At 41.2% G+C, this 20,679-nt stretch overlaps 1 protein-coding gene across 2 annotated transcripts in view; it reads left to right on the top strand.

Annotated features, from left to right (window-relative positions):
- The window catches only part of coa8 (cytochrome c oxidase assembly factor 8), a 33,987-nt gene extending 15,211 nt beyond the window's left edge, over positions 1–18,776 (top strand). For both annotated transcript variants that reach the window (XM_070877516.1, XM_070877517.1), the window contains exons 2-5: positions 4,819–5,016; positions 13,975–14,038; positions 17,703–17,793; positions 18,479–18,776. In XM_070877516.1, the coding sequence (XP_070733617.1) occupies positions 4,819–5,016; positions 13,975–14,038; positions 17,703–17,793; positions 18,479–18,581 (456 nt within the window). In that variant the 3' untranslated portion in view covers positions 18,582–18,776. The remainder of the gene's footprint in view (positions 1–4,818; positions 5,017–13,974; positions 14,039–17,702; positions 17,794–18,478) is intronic.
- Positions 18,777–20,679: the final 1,903 nt, after the last annotated feature.

Below are 20,679 nucleotides of genomic sequence, written 5' to 3'. Positions count from 1 at the left end.
ATGGCCCTAACGGCTAAGGGGATCAAGAGGTATGGAGAGAAAGCAGGAAAGGGGTACTGAGGGAATGATCAGCCATGATTTTATCGAATGGTGGTGTAGGCTCGAAGGGCTGAATGGCCTACTCCATGTTTCTATTTTTATTTTCACCATTTTTATGACATAAATCGGTGGGCAATGCCCCGCTATCGCCGTGGGCGGTAAATTTGCCGATATCACCATTTTTACCGCCCACCGAAAAAAAACGCTGTGAAAACTCAAGTCTTACCTGCTCGCACCCACGACTCACCCAGCGCCATTTTGAAAAACGGAACAGAAGTTCTGTGCTTAAAAGGATTTTGAGAGAAGGCTGTGTTTTACACACTGAGCTCTATGTGAGTTCATAGTTCGCTTTTATGGCTATTTGAGCATATTGGAGGACATTTTAGAACATTTGAGGACATTTAGAAGAATGGGGCCTATAATATCTCTGAGGCACAGTGCATTCGAAGGCTGCGCTTCCGAAAAGAGCTGATCACAGAGATATGCCAGCTCATAAAGGCAGACTTACAGCCTACCAGCGGGAACAAGACTGCACTGCCGGTCTAGGTGACGTGACTGCGGCACTTGCTTTCTATGCCTCCGGCTACTTTCAGGCATCAGCAGGGGACATCTGCTGCATCTCGCAGTTCGCTATGCATAGCTGTATTCGCCAGATGACTACTGCACTGTATACACGCAGGATGGACTTTATAAAGTTCCCAATGACCAGGGAGGCACAGAGTGAGAGGGCTGTAGATTTTGCACCAATTACTGGCTTCCCCAAGGTTCAGAGTGCCATTGACTGCATGCACATCGCCCTGCGAGTACCTTTATAGGAGCCAGAGGTTTACCGAAACTGAAAGGGATTACACTCCCTGAACGTACAGATCGTCTGCGACCATATGCAGCACACCATGACAGTCAATGCCCAGTTTCCAGGGAGCATCCATGATGCTTTCGTCTTGCGTGAGACCACTGTCTCTGACCTGTTTGAGCATCAGCCACAAGACCAGAGCTGAATGCTGGGGGACAAAGGTTACGGCCTCGCCACCTGGCTCCTGACTCACCTCCAGAACCCTCAGACAGAAGCCAAGCACCGCTACAATAACAGCCATATAGCCACACGCAATATCGTCAAAGACAATTGGAGTGCCCAAGCAGCGCTGCCGATGCCTGGACCACTCTGGAGACCGCCTGCAATACTCCCCTCACCAGGTCACTGAGTTCATTGTGGTGTGCTGCATGGTACACAACTTAGCCATCATGAGGGGACAAGAATTGCCACTGGGGACTGCAGGACTTTCTGAGAAGAGAGGGGAGGACGAGGAGCCTGGCGATGAACCCATGCCACCTCCCCCAGCACCACCACAGTGGAGGCCTCGTGGGGGTTTCACCACTGCAAAAGTCTTATGTCAGCAACTCATAAATCAACACTTTGCTTGAACAGTGAAAGGCACATTTCACCTTTGTCTGCCCGCTCTATCCCACCATGTTGACTTTTACTCCTCTTATTCTACAAATGAGACACTGCACAAGAATGGTTATGGTGAACAAAAGATTTTATAAAACATTGTTACATTTTTGAAACATTTTTACATTGTAGAAACTTGGTTGGTAAACTTTAATTTTGAAAGTTAAATAAATGTTTTGTTGAAACAATTTGTAAAAATTTTATAAAATAACCAAAACCAACAGAACAAAACAACAACAAGCGCACCCCCCCCCCCAACTCCCTCCCGCATCAAACTTCTATTTAACTGCGGCCACCTTTCTCTTTCCCCCACCCGCCCCGATCTTAACCCCCTACCCGCGTTGGGACCAAGACGGTGTGCAACAAGGCATGCAGGGCGCTGCTGTTGTTGGGGGAGAGACAGCGGAGACAGCATTGGATTAACCTGGAGAAGCTAGGGCTATGGAAGGCCCAGCTTTTGAGTTCGAAGGCTCTTGTTCGGCCTCCCCACTCACTGGTGCTGTCGATCTGGGAAGTATGACGCTGAGGACTGCAATGCCAAAAGTCAAGACCATCAATTGCCGCAGGGCACTGACCGCTTTGGTGTTCTCCCGATTGCAGCAGCAATCTGCGACATGTCCGCAGACTGTGTCGCAGATTGTGCGGCGATGTTGCCGGAAATGCCACCCAGGGCTTGAAGAAACTCTCAACCGAGTTCGACGCTCTCCCTTGACCGTCACATCATGCCCAGGTTTGCGTATGCCTGTCTTTCAGCAGACCGGCTTTTGCAGACTCAACCTCCGAAAAGACGGCATACAAGGTTCAATCCTGGGGGTGCGTTGCTGCACGTGACTTGAACCCACTGCCTCGGATGAGACAAAGCCTGTCAATGCGGTTTCCTCCGAGGAACTTGTGGTTGCAACTAAAACACTTGCTGACTGCATTGCCTCCTCCACCCCCAGTGCCTCCTCCACCCCCAGCGCCACCTTCACCCCCCCGCCCCCCCCCCCCCCCCCCCCCCCGGGCAACAGCTTGAGCATGTTGTTCCCGTGGAGGGTCCTCAGCGCCCTCATCTTTGTCTTCGACCCACACATAATGGGCTGAGGTGGAGGCTTACATCAGACGCTATGACGCCTCACAATCCTCATCTGCAAAATTGAAAACAACCGACAAGTGGTTAGCAGCCGGGGAGGAGGCAGGGTGACATGAGCAAGGTCACATAGCGCGGCTTATTTGAAGAACCACCGCTACTGCATTATATGTCGTCGAGAGACGCTGCATCACATCACCCCAATCCGAGTCCACAGACACTGCATCACATTACCCCAACCCTGGTCCACAGACACTGCATCACATTACCCCAACCCAAGTCCACAGACACTGCATCACATTACCCGAACCCAAGCCCACAGATACTACATGACATGACCCCAACCTAGCCCGGGATTTTTGCAGGACTTATCCTCAGTTCCGACCACGGGGTCAGCACCCGCATGAGTAATTGATTCTCGTGGGCACTGATTAAGCCTGCCACTCGCTCCTCCAAGTCTGTCAACGGATGTGTATTGGGTGGACCACTGCTCGCGGCGATTGTGCAACAGCTTTTCCTGTAAAGATGATCATAGGAATGGTTACCAGAGTATCATTCTGCTCTTGTGACACACACACATCAAAGCATTTATACCATACTATGTGCATTTAATACAGCTGTCTGTTTAATAGCCCTGGTAATTCCACGTGGTTCATGAAGACATCGACGTGCAGAAACATCTTTTAAGATGTCAAAAAGCAATCTTAATAATGTATGACAATCATTCATGGCAAATAAGATGCAACACTAAGCCTACCTACAGCAATATGTGTCAGATTTATAATTTAAGTAATTAATCAAGTGCATGAATAAAAATATTACTGACTCTCAACACCTTGCAATGGTCATTCCACCTCTTCCGACATTGCTGGTAGTCCCTAGGTATATCATCCGCTGAGGACACCACCTCAGCAACAGTGTTCCAAAATCTTCTTACAACAGGGGGAGGGGCGGGGGGGGGGGATTTACCTCGACCCCTCCTGTTAAACTCCTCACATCTACTCTCTATGGCTGTAATATGAGCCTCATTGGCGTTAAAACTAAATTTTCGGGCCTGCTGCCTGCTGTGATCGACGTGCTGCATGTTGTCTGTGTCTGAAAAATCGATGATTGAAAGCTGGGTGTACTGCGCATGTGCGGGCGCACCCTGACACCTGACCAGAATCATGGGGGGGGGGGGGGAAATTCGGCAAAAAAAAAAATTTGCGCATGCGCAGAAGGTTCATTTTTTTTTTCAGCTTGTTGAATTCGGCTCCGGCACACACACCCTGTCGTGCAAGACTAGATTTTACTGCTACTGCTACCGCTACCACCGGTCACCGTTTGACGAATTTTTCGACCTTCCGTCATAGCGGTATTCCGGCGGTAAGAAAATATCGAAATCCTCAAATATCACCCAAAAAACGGACATAGCGCTATTTTCTGAATTTCTAGCCCTAAGATGGAGGGAAGGTCATTGATGATCAGCTGAAGATGGTTGGGCCTTGGACACTGCCCTGAGGAACCCCTACAGTGATGTCCTGGGGCTGTGATGATTGCCCTCCAACAACCACAACCATCTCTGTGCTAGGTATGACTCCAGCCCGTGGAGAGTTTTCCCCCTGATTCCCATTGACTTCAGTTTTACTAGGGCTCCTTGATGCCACGCTCGGTCAAATGCTGTCTTGATGTCAAGGACAGTCACTCTCGCTTCACCTCTGGAATTCAGCTCTTTTGTCCATGTTTGGACCAGGGCTGTAATGAGGTCTGGAGCCAAGTGGTACTGTCGGAAATCTTGGTTTGTATAAAAGTTGTGATCTGTGAAAACTATCACCAATCTGCTTCTATGTGATAAACATAGACCAATTCATCTGCGGTCTTCCACAAAAGCATCACAAAGACTCATTCAGTCCTGGCTTTTGTTTTGTTGATTTCAGCCTGAACTTTTGTTAGCAAGGTTCGAATGTTCATGACAATCCTAATTCAAGTGGAACCATTCTAGAGTTCACGCTGTTGGCAAATACTTACCTAAAGTGAATCTTTGCACCGCTACATGGAAAAACCTAATCTTTATCTCTGATTTCCACTTGTTCCCACGTATTGAAGTATCAATCATAAAGCATAAAAGATCTGTCAGTTGCCAGACAGACGTTCAGGAAATGTGTATTGTGGCTATGGTAGCTCTACAGATGTGGTCTTACAGTCTGAGATGTTGAGCTCTATGCAATTTTAAGAGACATGCTAATTCTTCATTATCTAAACTGAAATAAACCTTTTTCAGATTTCAAGTTTTCAGCCTCCTGCAGACTCGCACCATGACTGGATTGGTCCTCCAGATAGATTTTCAAATCTAAGACCCACAAGGTTTTATATGCCAAAGAATGAACCCAAGCTGGAACAGCAGCTGAGGAAGTTAAGGATGGACACGCAGAGCTGGAATCAGAAATTTTGGTCTGATCAGAACATAACTTTCAACAAGGTGGGTATTATGAGTTTAAGCTTGCATTCATTAGCAATACTGTCTGCTCAATGGAAGGAATTTGTTTGATTTTTAAGTCACAGGGTGCTTCTTTGTATTGCGTATCGTAAGATGCAAAATGTGTTACAATTGTGGAATGTATCATCATTATAGGCAGTCCCTCGGAATCGAGGAAGAGTTGCTTCCACTCTTAAAGTGAGTCCTTAGGTGGCTGAACAGTCCAATACGAGAGCCACAGTCCCTGTCACAGGTGGGATAGATGGTCGTTGAGGGTAAGGGAGGGTGGGACAGATTTGCCGCGTGCTCTTTCCGCTGCCTGCGCTTGATTTCTGCATGCTCTCGGCGATGAGATTCAAGGTGCTCAGCGCCCTCCCAGATGCACTTCCTCCACTTAGGGCGGTCTTTGGCCAGGGTCTCTTGGGTGTCGGTGGGGATGTTGCACTTTATCAGGGAGGCTTTGAGGGTGTCCTTGTAACGTTTCCTCTACCCACCTTTGGCTCGTTTGCCGTGAAGGAGTTCCGAGTAGAGCGCTTGCTTTGCGAGTCTCGTGTCTGGCATGCAGACAATGTGGCCTGCCCAGTGGAGATGATCAAGTGTGGTCAGTGCTTCAATGCTGGGGATGTTGGCCTGGTCGAGGACGCCAATGTTGGTGCGTCTGTCCTCCCAGGGGATTTGTAGGATCTTGCGGAGACATCGTTGGTGGTATTTCTCCAGCGACTTGTGGTGTCTGCTTACATGGTCCATGTCTTTGAGTCATACAGGATGACGGGTATTACTACAGCCCTGTAGACCATGAGCTTGGTGATACAGAATCAGTGGAAACCTGTTCAACCTTCGCCGTCTCCAGGCCAGGTCCAAGACCACCCCAACCTCTGTCGTCGAGCTACAGTACGCGGACAATGCCTGCGTCTACGCACATACAGAGGCTGTACTCCAGGACATAGTCGACGTATTTACTGAAACGTACGAAAGCATGGGCCTTACGCTAAACATCCGTAAGACAAAGATCCTCCACCAGCCTGTCCTCGCCGCACAGCACTGCCCCCCAGTCATCAAGATCCACGGTGCGGCCCTGGACAACATGAACCATTTCCCATACCTCGGGAGCCTCTTATCAACAAGAGCAGACATTAATGACGAGATTCAACACTGTCTCCAGTACGCCAGTGCAGCCTTCGGCCGCCTGAGGAAAAGAGTGTTCGAAGACCAGGCCCTCCAATCTGGAATGTGATAGTGTCCTTAAACTTTTAGTTATTGTCAGCCTGTCTTCCACAGGATAATGCAAGCTGTCTTTTTTTCTCCCTGAGGCATCTCAAAATCTATGAGCTGAGAAATCTGCATTGATTAGACAGATCACCAAAACTTGGACATTTTGTCCTTGATAGAGTATTATAAGGAGCAAAGGATTTGATCAGCTCAGTTAGAACTTCCAAGTGTTCTACTTATAAAATTACATTTTTAGAATATTGTTTTTGTAATTTTTAGCAATGAAGTGCAAAGATCTTAAAAGGAGAAAAAAAAGTTAGGTATGCATATATTTGGAAGCATGCTTCTTTATGATACTGCCAATGGATAGTATATAAATTAAGAGGACACCTAGGATGACTCTTTAGGCCACACCAGAATGACCGTTAACAAAAGCCATTGCAGGTTGTAGTTTTTTTTTAACCTTAGACTCTTCCCTTGGAGAATAGTGGAAGGATTCACGGGCTGATTAACAGTCTGACCGATTAATAAGAACATAAGAATTAGGAGCAGGAGTAGGCCATTCAGCTCCTTGAGCCTGCTGCGCCATTCAGTAAGATCATGGCTGATCTTCTACCTCAACTCCACTTTCCTACACTGTCCCCATATCACTTGGTTCCCTTATTATTCAAAAATCTAGCGATCTCTATCTTGAATATACTTAAAGACAGAGCCTCCACAGCCCTCTGAGGTAGAGAATTCCAAAGATTCACCACCCTCTGAGTGAAGAAGTTTCTCCCCATCCCATCCCAGTCCTAAATGGCCGACCCCTTATTCTGAGACTGACCTCCTGGTTCTAAATTTGCCAGCCACTGGAAACCGCCTCCCTGTATCTACCCTGTCTAGCCCTGTAATAAATTTGTATGTTTCAATGAGATCACCTCTCATTCTTCTAAATTCTAGAGAATATAGGCCTAGTCTACTCAATCTCTCATCGGACAATCCCCTCATCCCAGGAATCCATCTGGTGAACCTTCGTTGCACTCCCTCCATGGCAAGTATATCCTTCCTTAGATAGGTTGACCGAAACTGTACACAATACTCCAGGTGCGGTCTCACCGGGGCCCTATATAATTGCAATAAGATTTCTTTACTCTTGTACTCAAATCCTCTTGTAATAAAGGCCAACACACCATTTGCTTTCTTAATTGCTTGCTGTTCCTGCATGTCAACTTTGAGTTCTGTGTACAAAGACACCCAGGCTCCTCTGAACACCAACATTTCCCAATCTCTCTCCATTTAAAAAAAATACTCTGCTTTTCTATTTTTCCTAGCAAAGTGCATAACTTCACATTTCTCCACATTATATTCCATTTGCCATGTTCTTGCCCATTCATTTAGCCTGTCTATATTCCCTTGAAGCCTCTTTGCATCCTCCTCACAACTTACATTCCTACCTAGCTTTGTATCGTCAGCAAACTTGGATATATTACATTTGGTCCCCTCATCCAAATCATTGATGTAGATTGTGAACAGCTGAGGCCCAAGCACTGATCTTTGCGGTACCCCACTAGCTGCAGTCTGCCAAACCGAAAATGACTCGTTTAATCGTACTCTGTTTTCTATCCATTAACCAATCCTCAATCCATGCTAGTATATTACTCCCAATCCTATGAGCCCTAATTTTGTTTAATAACCTCTTGTGTAGCACCTTGTCGAATGCCTTCTGAAAATCCAAATACATCACATCCACTGGTTCCCCCTTATCTATTCTAGTTACAATCTCAAAAAACTGTTAACAGATTTGTCAAATGTGATTCCCCTTTCATAAATCCGTGTTGACTCTGCCCAATCCTGTTATTATTTCCCAAGTGCCCTGTTACCATGTCCATAATAATAGATACTAGCATTTTCCCTATTACTGATGTCAGGCTAATTGGTGGTAGTTCCCCGTTTTCTCTCTCCTTTCTTTGTTAAATAGTGGGGTTACATTAGCTACCTTCCAATCTGCGGGAACCATTCTAGAATCTATGGAATTTTGGCAGATGACAACCAATGCATCGACTATCTTTATAGCCACCTCTTTCAAAACCCGTGGATGTAGGCCATCAGGTCCAGGGGATTTTATCGACTTTTAGTCCCATTAATTTCTCCAGTACTATTTTTTTTTTTTACTAATACTAATTTCTTTCAGTTCCTCATTCTCGCTAGACCCTTGGTTCTCCACTATTTCCGGGAGGTTTTTGGTATCTTCTTCCGTGAATATAGAAACAGTATTTGTTTAATTACTCTGCTATTTCCTTATTCCCCATTATAATTTCTCCTGTCTCAACCTGTAAGGGACCCACAATTACTTTCGCTAATCTTTTCCTTTTTACATACCTATAGAAGCTTTTATTGTCTGTTTTTGTGTCTCGCTAGTTTACTCTCATATTCTATTTTTCCTTTCTTTATCAATTTCTTGGTCCTCCTTTCCTGAATTCTAAAAGCCTCCCAATCTTCAGGCTTACAGCTCTTTTTGGCAACATTATAAGTCTCTTCCTTTGATCTAATACTATCTTTAACTTCTCTTATTAGCTACAGTTGGACCACTTTTCGTGTGGGATTTTTGTGCCTTAAAGGAATGTATGTTTGTTGTAAATTATGTATTAATTCTTTAAATGCTAGCCATTGCTTGTTTACCTTCATACCTTTTAATGTAGTTTCCCAATCTACCGTAGCCAACTTGCCCTTCATACCTAAGTAGTTTGCTTTATTTAGATTTTAAGACCCTAGTTTCGGATTTAACTAAATCACTTTCAAATTCAATGTATAAAATTCTATCATATTATGGTCACTCTTCCCTAAAGGCCCCTTTACTGCAAGTTTATTAATTAACCCTTTCTCATAGCTCAATACTAGATCTAAAATAGCTTGTTCCCTACTTGGTTCCTCAACATACTGATCTAGAAAACCATCTTATATACATTCTATGAATTCGTCCTCTGCACTATTACTACATATTTGGTTTGCCCAGTGTATATGTAGATTAAAGTCCCTCATGATTACTGTATTACCCTTGTTACATGCACCTCTAATTTCCTGATTTATATTGTGCCACTACTATTTGGGGACCTATAAACAACTCCCACCAATGTTTTCTGCCCCTTGCTGTTCTTAGCTCAACCCAAACTGATTCTACTTCTTGATTTTCCAAGCTAAGATCCTTTCTCTCTACTGTCTTCATCCCATCCTTTATTATCCCTCCACCTATTCCATTTTGCCTATCTCTTCTAAAGGTTAAGTATCTTAGAATATTTAGTTCCCAACCTTGGTTACTTTGCAACCACATCTCCGTGATGGCTATTAGATCAAACCTATTAATTTCTATCTGCGCTATTAATTCATCTATTTTGTTGCGAATGCTTCGCGCATTCAGATATAGTGCCTTTAGCTTTGACTTTTTTCTATTTTTCCCTGATGTCACCTTAGTCAGTGATGCCCTATTAACTTTGTTGCTCTCTCTGTCGGTTGCGACGTGAACACTCCTTCCATGGACATACCAGCCAATTGGGGAAGGTGAGGAGTGGGGTTTATGGGCTCCCACAACCCATCCAATGAGATGACGGGAGCCCACCCATATACCCACCGGGAATATCCCGTTGGATGTCAACCCGGCATTCTGAGCTGGTGCTCCAATCTCCACTCACTAAGACTGTCTGGTGCAGAAGTTGAGCCCTGCATATTCTGACTCTGAGCCAGGAATGCTACCGCTAAGCCAAAGACTTGTTTTGCCATTCTCGATATTCAGACCAGAGGGGATGAAAAGCCACTTAAAAAAAGTTGGGTTCGTTTTTTTTAAAGTCATGAATATGGTACAACATGATAAATTAGTTGCAATGCTTCCCAACTGGATAATCCATTCAGTCTCAGGGTACACTAGTTACAGCCCAGGAATGTATTAGTTTTGCACTCAAAAAAACAAAAAACAACTGACATTCTCTCCTAAAATTGACTTTTATATTTTTTTAAATCTTATAGATTTCTCTCTTTCCCATTGTGAACTATAGTACCAAATGTTTGGTAAACTAATCTGTTAGTCTTCTGCAGACTGCTTAATTACTCTAATATATTAATTATTCTAATATTAGAGTATGCTAATAATTACTTTAATATAATAATTAAAATATATTAATTACTTAATATCTTTTAAATCTTGACTGCAAACAGTTTCCTTGTCAAACATACTTCCTGAGTCATTATTTTGTCTCACACTAATTCCTAATTATTTTGAATGGGTAATACTGTAACATCTCCTTTACCTATCCATTCTTTCAACTCCAGGTGGCACTGCCAACTTTCTTTCACTCTACTACTTCTGTTTATTAACCTGAGCCGCTTTCCTCACTGCAATAAGTTAAAGGTATTTTAGAACAATTGCAGGCTGATCTAAAACAATACATTTATAAAGCTCATTACGGTCAAATATTTTGATGCCTCATATTCCTCGAGATTCCTGATATTTTAGCACTGTGCAAAATTAACAAAATAACATTCTGCCATCACAGCTGCTGCATAAAATAAAGCGAGAAAGAACTTTTAGTCCTAGAGCCTGTAAATTGACAGTATTCTGTTTGTTCTGATGAGAATTAATTTGTCATCTCAGAATTTCCCCATGTTCTCCCACTGTAGAAAAATAGTGTGCCACAATTGCAGCTGCTGACTGCTTGCATTCCATTTTTTAAAAAAAAGAAAGAATCTGAACCTGTAAATTGAATTTATTATTTATTTCATTATAAAAATTTGATGACTTTCCCAATATTGGCGCTACTAAAAATGAATAAATAGTGTGCCATCAGCACAGTTGCTGGTACAGCATTAAAAAAAAGAGGAATTTTAGTTTTAGAACTTGTAAATTTATTTTATTCTATTTGCTTTGGTGAGAATTATAATGTTTCTGCCTCATCCCAATATTCTCTTGCTGTGGAAAAGTAAATAATTCAAACGCATACACACAATAGAGGTACACTGAAGAATTAATTGTAAGCACCACATTTAATGTTTGCAGAGGAGATATATTTTAGAAAAGTTATCAACCAATGCCCCAGACCTGGGATGCCACCAACCACACCAAGGGCTGTCAGTCCCATACCCTCCCCTCTTCTGACACACAGGAATCCACCAGTGACCCAAATCTTGTATTCCATCATCCCTTTGCTAAATCTTGGCTTGCCATCTCTGGGCCTGAGAGGGCACTAGAGAAACATACACTAGGTATGCAGGCGAGCGGAGGGTTGGGGGGGGGGGGGGTGGTGGGAGGGGTGCGGTAGGAGGAAGACTGAAATTGGGTAAGTGACCCAGTTCTGACAGGTTTTTTATAGCCAATGAGAAATTCTGATAGAAGAAAGTCGGACACCCGAGTCTGTGCATTTCTCCCCCAGCTGACTGCAGAAGAGGAGATATGATTGGCAGGTTTGTAATCTTTGCACCAAAACAAGTACCACTGCATGATGCAGGCGTGCTTGCATTACACTGGCAGAAGTGGGGCTCAAGTTTATTTCAATACATTTTTCACTTTCTCAGTATTTTCTTCTCGACTCACTCCCGCCCCGCTCTCAACAAATACCCTCCTTCACTTCCATCCTCTTAGCCTAGATAGAAAAGAACACTGATTGTACTGGGTCAATCGTCACAGCTGGGTTTTTTTTGGAATTAAAATCGTATATTTTACATGTGCCCCCTATAAAAGGGGAGGGGGACACTAAAACCCAGCAATTATCGTCACAGCTGTTTGCATTTGCCTTGGCTGGCAGCCTTTTCAAATCAGTCTGCTGCATAGTCTAATCTCTTGCTTACATTTCTTTTGTTGACATTGAGCCAGTCCTAGACAACTACTCTATCAGTTACAGTGTCAAAATGCTATTTGTACATGGATTAGCTGATTTGCTTTTCATATTTCTGATTACTTTGAACAAGTTATATTTGGATAACCACTTCTATTTGTAAAGCAACCAGTCCCAGCACTGTTTAGCTGCTGTTTGAAATATTGGTCTCCAACCATTTCAAGTTTAATAGAGGTTTTATGTAGTACTGTACTGGTGATGTCAGGTGAAATGTGTTATAACCGTGTTTCCATTTTTCATCATTCATTCTAATTGAATATATACAAATATACTCAGTGCAACACTTTCCACAGAAGTTGAACTGCTTTGCACCATTGCTAAACTTGGGAGTGTAAATCAAATGTGAAGACATGACTCTGAAATGAATGACGGGCTCTGACACAGGTTCAGGCAGCCTTTACACTAACTATAGTGTGGGTGGGCTGTAGTAAATATTACAGCAGGTCTCAATGTTGCAAACTGAGTACACTGTATCACAAATATTCTTAATAGGAAACCAGTGCCTTCAGATGGAATCTCTGTTGGTACAGCTGCTAATTAGCAATTTTCCTCTCAGCTCTAGGCTGTGGGAGTTAGAATCATACAGCACAGAAGGAGGCCATTTGGCCCATCTTGCATGTGCCAGCTCTCTGAAAGAGCTACCAATTAGTCCCACTCCCAGGTCTTTCCCCATGGCCCCACAGTTGAAGACAGTTTTGTCTACATTTTAAAGTTTTGTTTCATGTGTGCAAGGTTCATTTGGCCAGTTGTTAAAATGAAAGTACTAAATGTTCCTTCCAGCTTTAAAAATATGCACGTTTTCTATCCACCAACAGTCCCAGAATTGGTTTTATTCAAACTTCAGCTGTGGAGTACTTTAAGTACTGAACATAGCAATCCTTCAAGATATTGTCTAAAAATACTGCACTTGTATTATATTTTTGGTGCCAAACACCACTGCATTTTTTTCATTTGCTGAATATGATGAAGGCAACATATTCAGACATTAGTGTACTTTGAAACAACTGTGTTTTGAGGCAACCAGAAAAAATATCTGCATTATCCGCATTAATGTGCTTCATCAGTTTAAAATTTTTTTATCTATACACACTGATCTATATTGACTCTTTTCTAACAACATTATGGAAACAAAGATTCATTTTTAACCCTTCCAAGTAATGTCTGCTGTTTTTCCAGGTACCTCATTATAAAGAGAGAGGGGGATAAACAGTCACAAGATAAGCCATCCTAGGTCTCTGCTGCAGACGTCTTTGCAGTTGGACTACATAGCAGTGGCAGTGTCCTTGGAACAGATTGCATATTTGGCCTCTCAAATAGAATCTCTGGAAATCTGTCAGTGAGGTACACTTTCTGGAATCTGATTTTTCCGTGGTAAACACATTACCATTGATTGGTCCATCCTGTTAGGAACCAATGTGATGCCAGACCTTGGCTTCTAGCACAATAATGGGATTGATCAGCTCCACTCTTGGCACCATACCTATAATCACCCAGCTTGCAGGCTTCGGGTTGCCACAGTTTGTGGTTTTCCCCAGGTGCTTTGAGTTCTGCAGACTTTTTCAGACTCCTGTTTTGACTTGTACCTAGAGTCTTGCTCAAAGTTTTTTTTTTAATAAGACATTACAACAGTGACTACACTCCAAAAGTATTTCATTGGCTATAAAGCGCTTTGAGACATCCAGTGGTCGTGAAAGGCGATATATAAATGCAAGTCTTTCTTCTTTCTTTTGCACAGGGCAGGTTCCTCAGCCTTCAGTACTAAATCTTTTATTTTTCATCTGCAAGCAACACTGCAGGACATCACTGTTAAATTCAAAATTGGCTGAAATCGTAAGAGCTGTAGATTGTATGTCTGTCTGTTTATTGTAAAATGTAATTCATTATTTTCCAGGAGAAAGAACAGTTCATACTTTCCTGCTTGAAAGCAAAAGGAATAGGATTAAGAGATGAGGACGGTAAGTAAATTGTATTATTCTAATTTTAATTTCAGTTAAGTAACTTTAAAGGTTTTTATTAATTCATGAGGTACAATTGTAATAGACGTTTTCTTTTTGTAAGATTTTTTAGATAAATATATAAGATTGTGTCAACATTTTGTTTGGAATGCGAACTATAATATTTTGGAATTGGTTAGTGGGGAAGTATGAATAGTCCTCAGCTATAGCATTTGAGAATTTTCTGCGTGTCCTAAAATTATCCCTTATTACCATGTTATGTTTTAAAACTGTATGTTAGAGGAACTTTAATCTAATGTAAAACTTCCACTGTGAAGGGGGAGAGGGTATGCCCAGAACTTCATGATCACTGAAGGTAAAGTACTTTACAGAAGGATGATTGGCTGGGTTGAGTGACTGATGGATAGAGAATGCACAACAATATCTTTTACCACATTTGTAAATTTCTGTATTCTTCAGTCACCTGCAGATTATTTGAATTGATGCAGAATGTTACGGTGCAAACGCAGTTCTTACTGAGCAGTAGCACCACTTATTGGATAATATGTGGGGGACTAATATCTTAGCTACACACTGGTATTGTAGAGGATGCACTCTGACATGAAGTAATCCATCTTCACCCACTTTGCTGGTTTGTGTGCTTTTGGACAGCACTAACTCCAAAGCCAAGAGTTGTTTTTGCTGTCTGTTAACAGGGCTACAGTATTTCATCAGTAACTTTGTATAACACTGAAACATTGGCCCTCCACCTCCAAGTAAAAATAAAATGTATTTTTCAAATTTTATATTATCCCGTTTCCTTTTTAGAGTTTCCACCTGCCATACACCTTATCATAGGCAGTCCCTCAAAACGAGGATGACTTGCTTCCATGCCAAAAACAGGTGTTTCAATAAAGGACCTAATATTCCTGATCCCGAACTACATCTTGAAGGGTGGAAGATGCCTGTGCGTGGATTTTTTAACGTGTGGTGGTCGTTGCACACCAGCCACCACACGGGCTTGACAGAGCTAGGTCTTGGTCCAGTGGCAAGGATTATTTATCCAAGATAACTGGAGACCTGTTCTGCTGTACGGAACCTGGATAGAGTGAATAGGAAGGACCTGTTTCCCTTGGCAGAAGGTTCAACAACCAGGGGCATAGATTTAAAGTAACTGGGGGAAGGTTTAGAGGAGATATGAGGGGAAATTTCTTCATCCAGAGGGTGGTGGGGGTCTAGAAGTCATTCCCTGAAAGGGTGGTAGAGGCAGAAACTCTCACTAGTTTAAAAAAATACTTGGATGTGCACTTAAAGTACTATAATCTACAGGGTTACGGAAAGTTTGATTAAGCTGGATAGCTTTTGGTCGGCCGGCGCAGACATGATGGGCCGAAATGTTGTCCTTCCGTGCTGTAAATTTCTATGACTTCTATGAAACGCTAAAAATTTGTTGCTATCCCAGATGCGCAGCTCCTCCGCATGCTGCGCAAAAACAGCATCTCATCGTCTGGCTCCGCATTCAAATATATTGAACGGCGTGAAGTTCCTGTACTTATGTTGTAGATACGGATTAAACTCATCACAGAAAGTTTATGTACCATTTTTAATGGCGTGATAAGTCTATGGGCTAGACTTTCGACTTCTATCGCTTATATATGGGCGATATTTCCAGCGGTAAAGGTTGTCCCACCTTTCAGAACCGCTGGAATATTGGCCATTTTAAAAACCGCTAGTTTTGCCTTTTGAATTTGGGCGATAGCGGTAGCGATGTGACATGGGTGGTAGCGATGTATTCAGTCGTGCAAGGCCAGCGTCCATAGCAATGGCCATTCTGCGCATGCGCTATTTGTTTTCAGTCACTTAACTTTTCCCGCGATTCAGGAGGTCAGAGGTCACCTGCGCATGTGCAGAAGACAAAGGGAGGGAGCGAGGGAGCGCGAGACAGCTTTGCAAGTGCAGTTTGAATCCATCGAGGCCCTCAAGTTTAAATCGCAGCTTTAGAAAACCCGAGTTTAAAAAAACTGCGCATCTCTCTCGTGTGATATTCAGTAGCTGGCCACTAGGAGGTGTGCAAGTGTTCTTGGGTGATTTTTTTGGTTTTGCTTCCTCCCTGTGCAGCAGTTATACTTCTATTCAGCATCTGTGATTTTAGCACATCAGTTGGGAATTGCAGGCACAATAAGTGTTTTTATCACCAATGGCACCAATTGGCACTTCAGTGCACTGTCACTGAAATCAGTTACCTCTTTAAGAGGGATCTACAGAAGAAAAAAATAAAATAGAGCATTTAAATTGAATTGTTACAAAGACGAGGAATATTTTTATAAAACTGAAAATATTAAATACATGTGATGTGTCAATTAGGGCATTATCCCTTTCCTAGTGTGACACTTCAGTTAAGTAGACCGTTTACAGAGCAGACAATTGTTTAATTTTTCACTAATAATATGGTGAATTTGTATTTAAATCTCATTTAATTTACCAATGCATTGCACCACAGAGCAGTAGAACATGGACTCTGAAATTATAGCACAGAAGGACACCTTCTGGCCCATCATGCCTATGTCAACTGGAGCTATCTTCTCTAATCCCGTTGCTCTGCCCTTTCCTCATTTCCATTCATATTCCTCCTTTTCAAGTACTTAAGTGAGGTTATTGTTCTGACTCAATAATCACTTATGGTGCAGCAGTGTATATTCTAATAACCCTCTCAGAAAACATTTCTTCTGATTTACTCTTTGGTTTTAATTTTTAGTGGCGTGACCCTAATTCTGGTTCATGTTCACAATTTTCCATTATGTGAGATGTTGATGTGCATTGGGGAATATTAGTCCTTTTCCCACAAGGAAGAAAGTAAGATGTGGCAAAGTTAGTCAGGCCACATTGGCATACTACAACAATACAAAAGCAAAATACTGCAGATGCTGGAATCTGAAATAAAAACAAAATGCTGGAAATTTCAACGGGTCAGGCAGCATCTGTGGAGAGAGAGAAACAGATTTAACGTTTCAGGTTGAAGACCCTTCGTCACACTAGCATACTTACAGTTTGGCATTAGGAAAGTTCTGGGTCCTGGTTAACTGCCCACCAATTTGAAACAGGATATCTAAATGGATGAGGGGTTTAAGAATAATTTCAGTAAAGTTGTATAACTTTAACTTTTACTAAAATCTGAATATTTCTTTAAAAACAGACCTATACAAGTAAACCATTCATCCTAAATGCAAGGTCACTACAGAATCTGGTCATCTTAGGAGTAAAATTCAATTTTTAACATAAATGGGAGAATGTTTATTTTTCTTCATAATTAGTAATGTGAGAAAAACATTGTAGGAACTCAACAGCTTTGAATGTGACTGCTGAGAATATGATTTTTAATGGATTGGTTAGTTAGAGGAAATTTGTATTTTGCTGTTTGTAATTGAGGAATTTTATTGTCCTAATGCATAAATTTGGAATAGTGCGAATTGAATCAATTTCTTATCTCTTCGTATGTTTAATGCTTTTATTTAATAAAATGATCACCTAAGAGTAAATGATAAATGGAGTGGAGTTATACTTTTAGTTGCTAAATGTCTACAGGATGATCTTTACTCATCCAGGCAGTAGGTTTCATAACAGCTAACCATGAATTCCTATATCCTGCACAGTACCTCTGATTTAAATTGTGATACTAAATTTTCAGGGAGAAAAAATGTTCTGAGTGCAGAAGAGATGGCTGAATTTTATAAGGAGTTCCTTGATGCAAATTATAAAAAACATGTGAACTACAATAAGTAAGTAAATCTACTTATAATGTTTTAAGTAGTGTAAGCAATGCAAACACTGAATTGAGTTTATGAAGAGGGTTGAGAATAAATTAGCAATGCAATCGACTATTTTTTTCCAGGACATAAGGAATAAGGTTACTGTAATCCTTTGATGATGATTCTTGATTAAAAATAAGTAACAGGTGATCTGTAGTTCCCCTTGCTTCACAACCCACAGACCACCCCACCATTATTGAGACCGCTCCCTTAAATCTGCCAGCCTTAAGCAAGTTGCTTATGTGGAGCATTTCCATAATATTGTAATGTTACATTCCCTGGTGAAGGATAAAAATGACCAGGAATTGTGAAGACTTCCATGTCCTCTTCTGTCCAGGTGCCCCACCTAAAGGAAATTGTGGTGAGGTGAACAATAGCCATACAAAAATAAAGAGAGGCCAAGAAAAATAGATTTTAAAGTTTATTGAGATTCTGTTCGAAGTTCTTCAGTTTAATCTCATTATAATCAAGATGTTAACAGGTTATAAGTAAAAACATTTGCGTGCTGCTAAGCGGAAAGGAAATTGCTCAAAAAGATTGCTATAAATTGTATTACTCCAAAGTCTACAGCCTAAACTAAGTGTAACCTAACTTTGTAAGATAGTGAATGTTGTCAGATAAAAATAATCATTTTTTTCCATCTTCCTCTGATCAGGGAATGGTACAGACGTAATTTTACTATCACGTGGTTAATGGGTCGAGCAGTGCTGCAGAATGCCTGGAGAAAACTGAGATGGAGGAAGGAAATCAGACAATGAAGATCCTGTTCTGAGAAAAGTCTAATTAGATTTAAACACATGGAGTTGGAATTTAACTTTGCCATGAAAATATTTAAATATAGTTAATACTCTCGTGTCTCACAGTGAATGAATTCTTTTAAAAAAAAACACAATTGTTATCAAAACAAAGTCTTTTCTGTTCTTGAGGACTTAAATATATATATACATTGTTTACATTATTGTATGTGTATTTTTTTTGTTTCAACCCTTGAATTTGTTCAGCAGCTTCTCGTAGTATAATAGCTGATCGCATAAGTTCTTCAAGAACCCTTAAACTAGTTACACAGAGACCAGAAATTGTTCTTGAATGAAAAATGGGAGAAAATGTGTTTTCTGCCATGATTAACAACTTGCTAATGAAGTTGCAGGAATGTGTTGCTTTGAAACTTGAGATTTCACAAAATTTCAATTCGTTAGTGAGTCGGGGGGGGGGAGGAAGGTACATTCCCCCAATTTTACACAAAGAAAGAATGAGTTTGCATTTATGTAGCACTTTTCACATCTGTCCCACAGCGCTTCACAGAAATAACTACTTTTGAATTGTAGTCACTGTTGTGTAAGCAGACTTGGCAGTCAATTTGTGCACAGCAAGGTGCCACAACAACAATAAAAGATAAATGACCAGCTAATCTGTTTATTTGATGATAGTTGAAACATAAAAGTTGCCCTGAACACCGGGAGAACTTCCCTGTTCCTCTTTAAATAATGCTATGGATCTTTTAGGAATTTCACTACTATTTTCCACATTGTCAGTCGCAATGGCCATCGATTTATTTTCTCAGTATGTCAATTTCAGCTAAATATTTTCAAAATCAGTTACCAATGGTTTTGTTAGGTAATTAATGATTTATCTATTTTTAATATTTACAACTAATACAGAAACTTTCAACATTATGGTTATCTGCAGATATCAAAAGTTTGTACTTCAATCCTTTATTATTTGTATAGTGTTTCAAATTTTCAATATTTAAAAAACAAAATTCCCTATTAAGCAGGAGAGGCAATCGGCAAAATTTTTTTGGCTACTATTTTTTGACAATTTTTAAATATATTGGCCCGGAATTTGCGGTTGGAGGCGTACCTCCTGAGTACGCCTCCGAACAGCGAAATATTTTTGAACTTACCTCTTGGTTCCATAGCTACAGAGAGTTCCCTTGCCACCCTGGGATCATGCGGACCCAGTCAACCTATCAAAAAGGAGGATTCCTATGATGCTTATGGAGATTCCATTTATGTATGGAATTCCCATATGCAAAATAAAAATTGCCAAATAAATAAAAATTCACAACTTAAAAATAAAGTTCCCATGTTCAAAATTAATTAAAAGACCCTTTAATTAAGCATTTTAAATTCAAATTTAATTTTTTGAAAAATACATTTAAACATTTTAAAATTTGCCTAAACTCATTTTAAATGTATGTTTTAATCATTTGAAAAATTTTATTTTATCATTTATTTTAACCCTTACGCTGGGAAAAGAAAGTCTTATGCCTGCTTTTACCAGACAAGCGTTTCATGGGCATTTGCCTGGGCAGTAGTTGAGCAAATAGCCAACTCTGCGACAGCGAAAGTAATTTTCTAGCGGATGCGAAGGATCTGTTGATGCGAAACATGACAGAACACATGTTGCAGTTTTCGTGCATGCACAGCTCACACGGAAACCCAGATCTTGCGGGGCCTTTCTGCAGGCTTCCGACAGCATTCCCCGTCGAAACCACCATAATTTCAGGCCCAATATATATTTAGCACCATTGTACCCAAAATAATACCTCAAGCAAGACTTCTAGTAATAATTTTTTTTTTTAAGTTAAAACCTAGTAAAAATTGTTGGCAGCTACTTGAGATACTGAGCTGCACTAGTGACAAAGGTGTTTAAAGGTAAACTGATGTGTTCTTTTTAGGGACATTTTTATTGTACTTTTGTGCAGTTTCTGAAATAAGTACTGCGTTTATTGGCTGAGTTGCCAGGTACGAATTAGGACTTTTCTCCCCACAATAATGTAATATGCCAGTAGGGGGCAACAAATTCTACTAGATGACAGGATGGAAGCCATCCCATGCTTGCAGTATTAGCAGT

The sequence above is a fragment of the Pristiophorus japonicus genome, chromosome 4 (genome assembly GCF_044704955.1).
Source record: "Pristiophorus japonicus isolate sPriJap1 chromosome 4, sPriJap1.hap1, whole genome shotgun sequence".
In the NCBI taxonomy this organism is placed as follows: Eukaryota; Metazoa; Chordata; class Chondrichthyes; family Pristiophoridae; genus Pristiophorus; species Pristiophorus japonicus.
The sequence above is the reverse complement of the archived record's forward strand: the minus strand, read 5'-3'. Positions and strand labels throughout refer to the sequence as shown.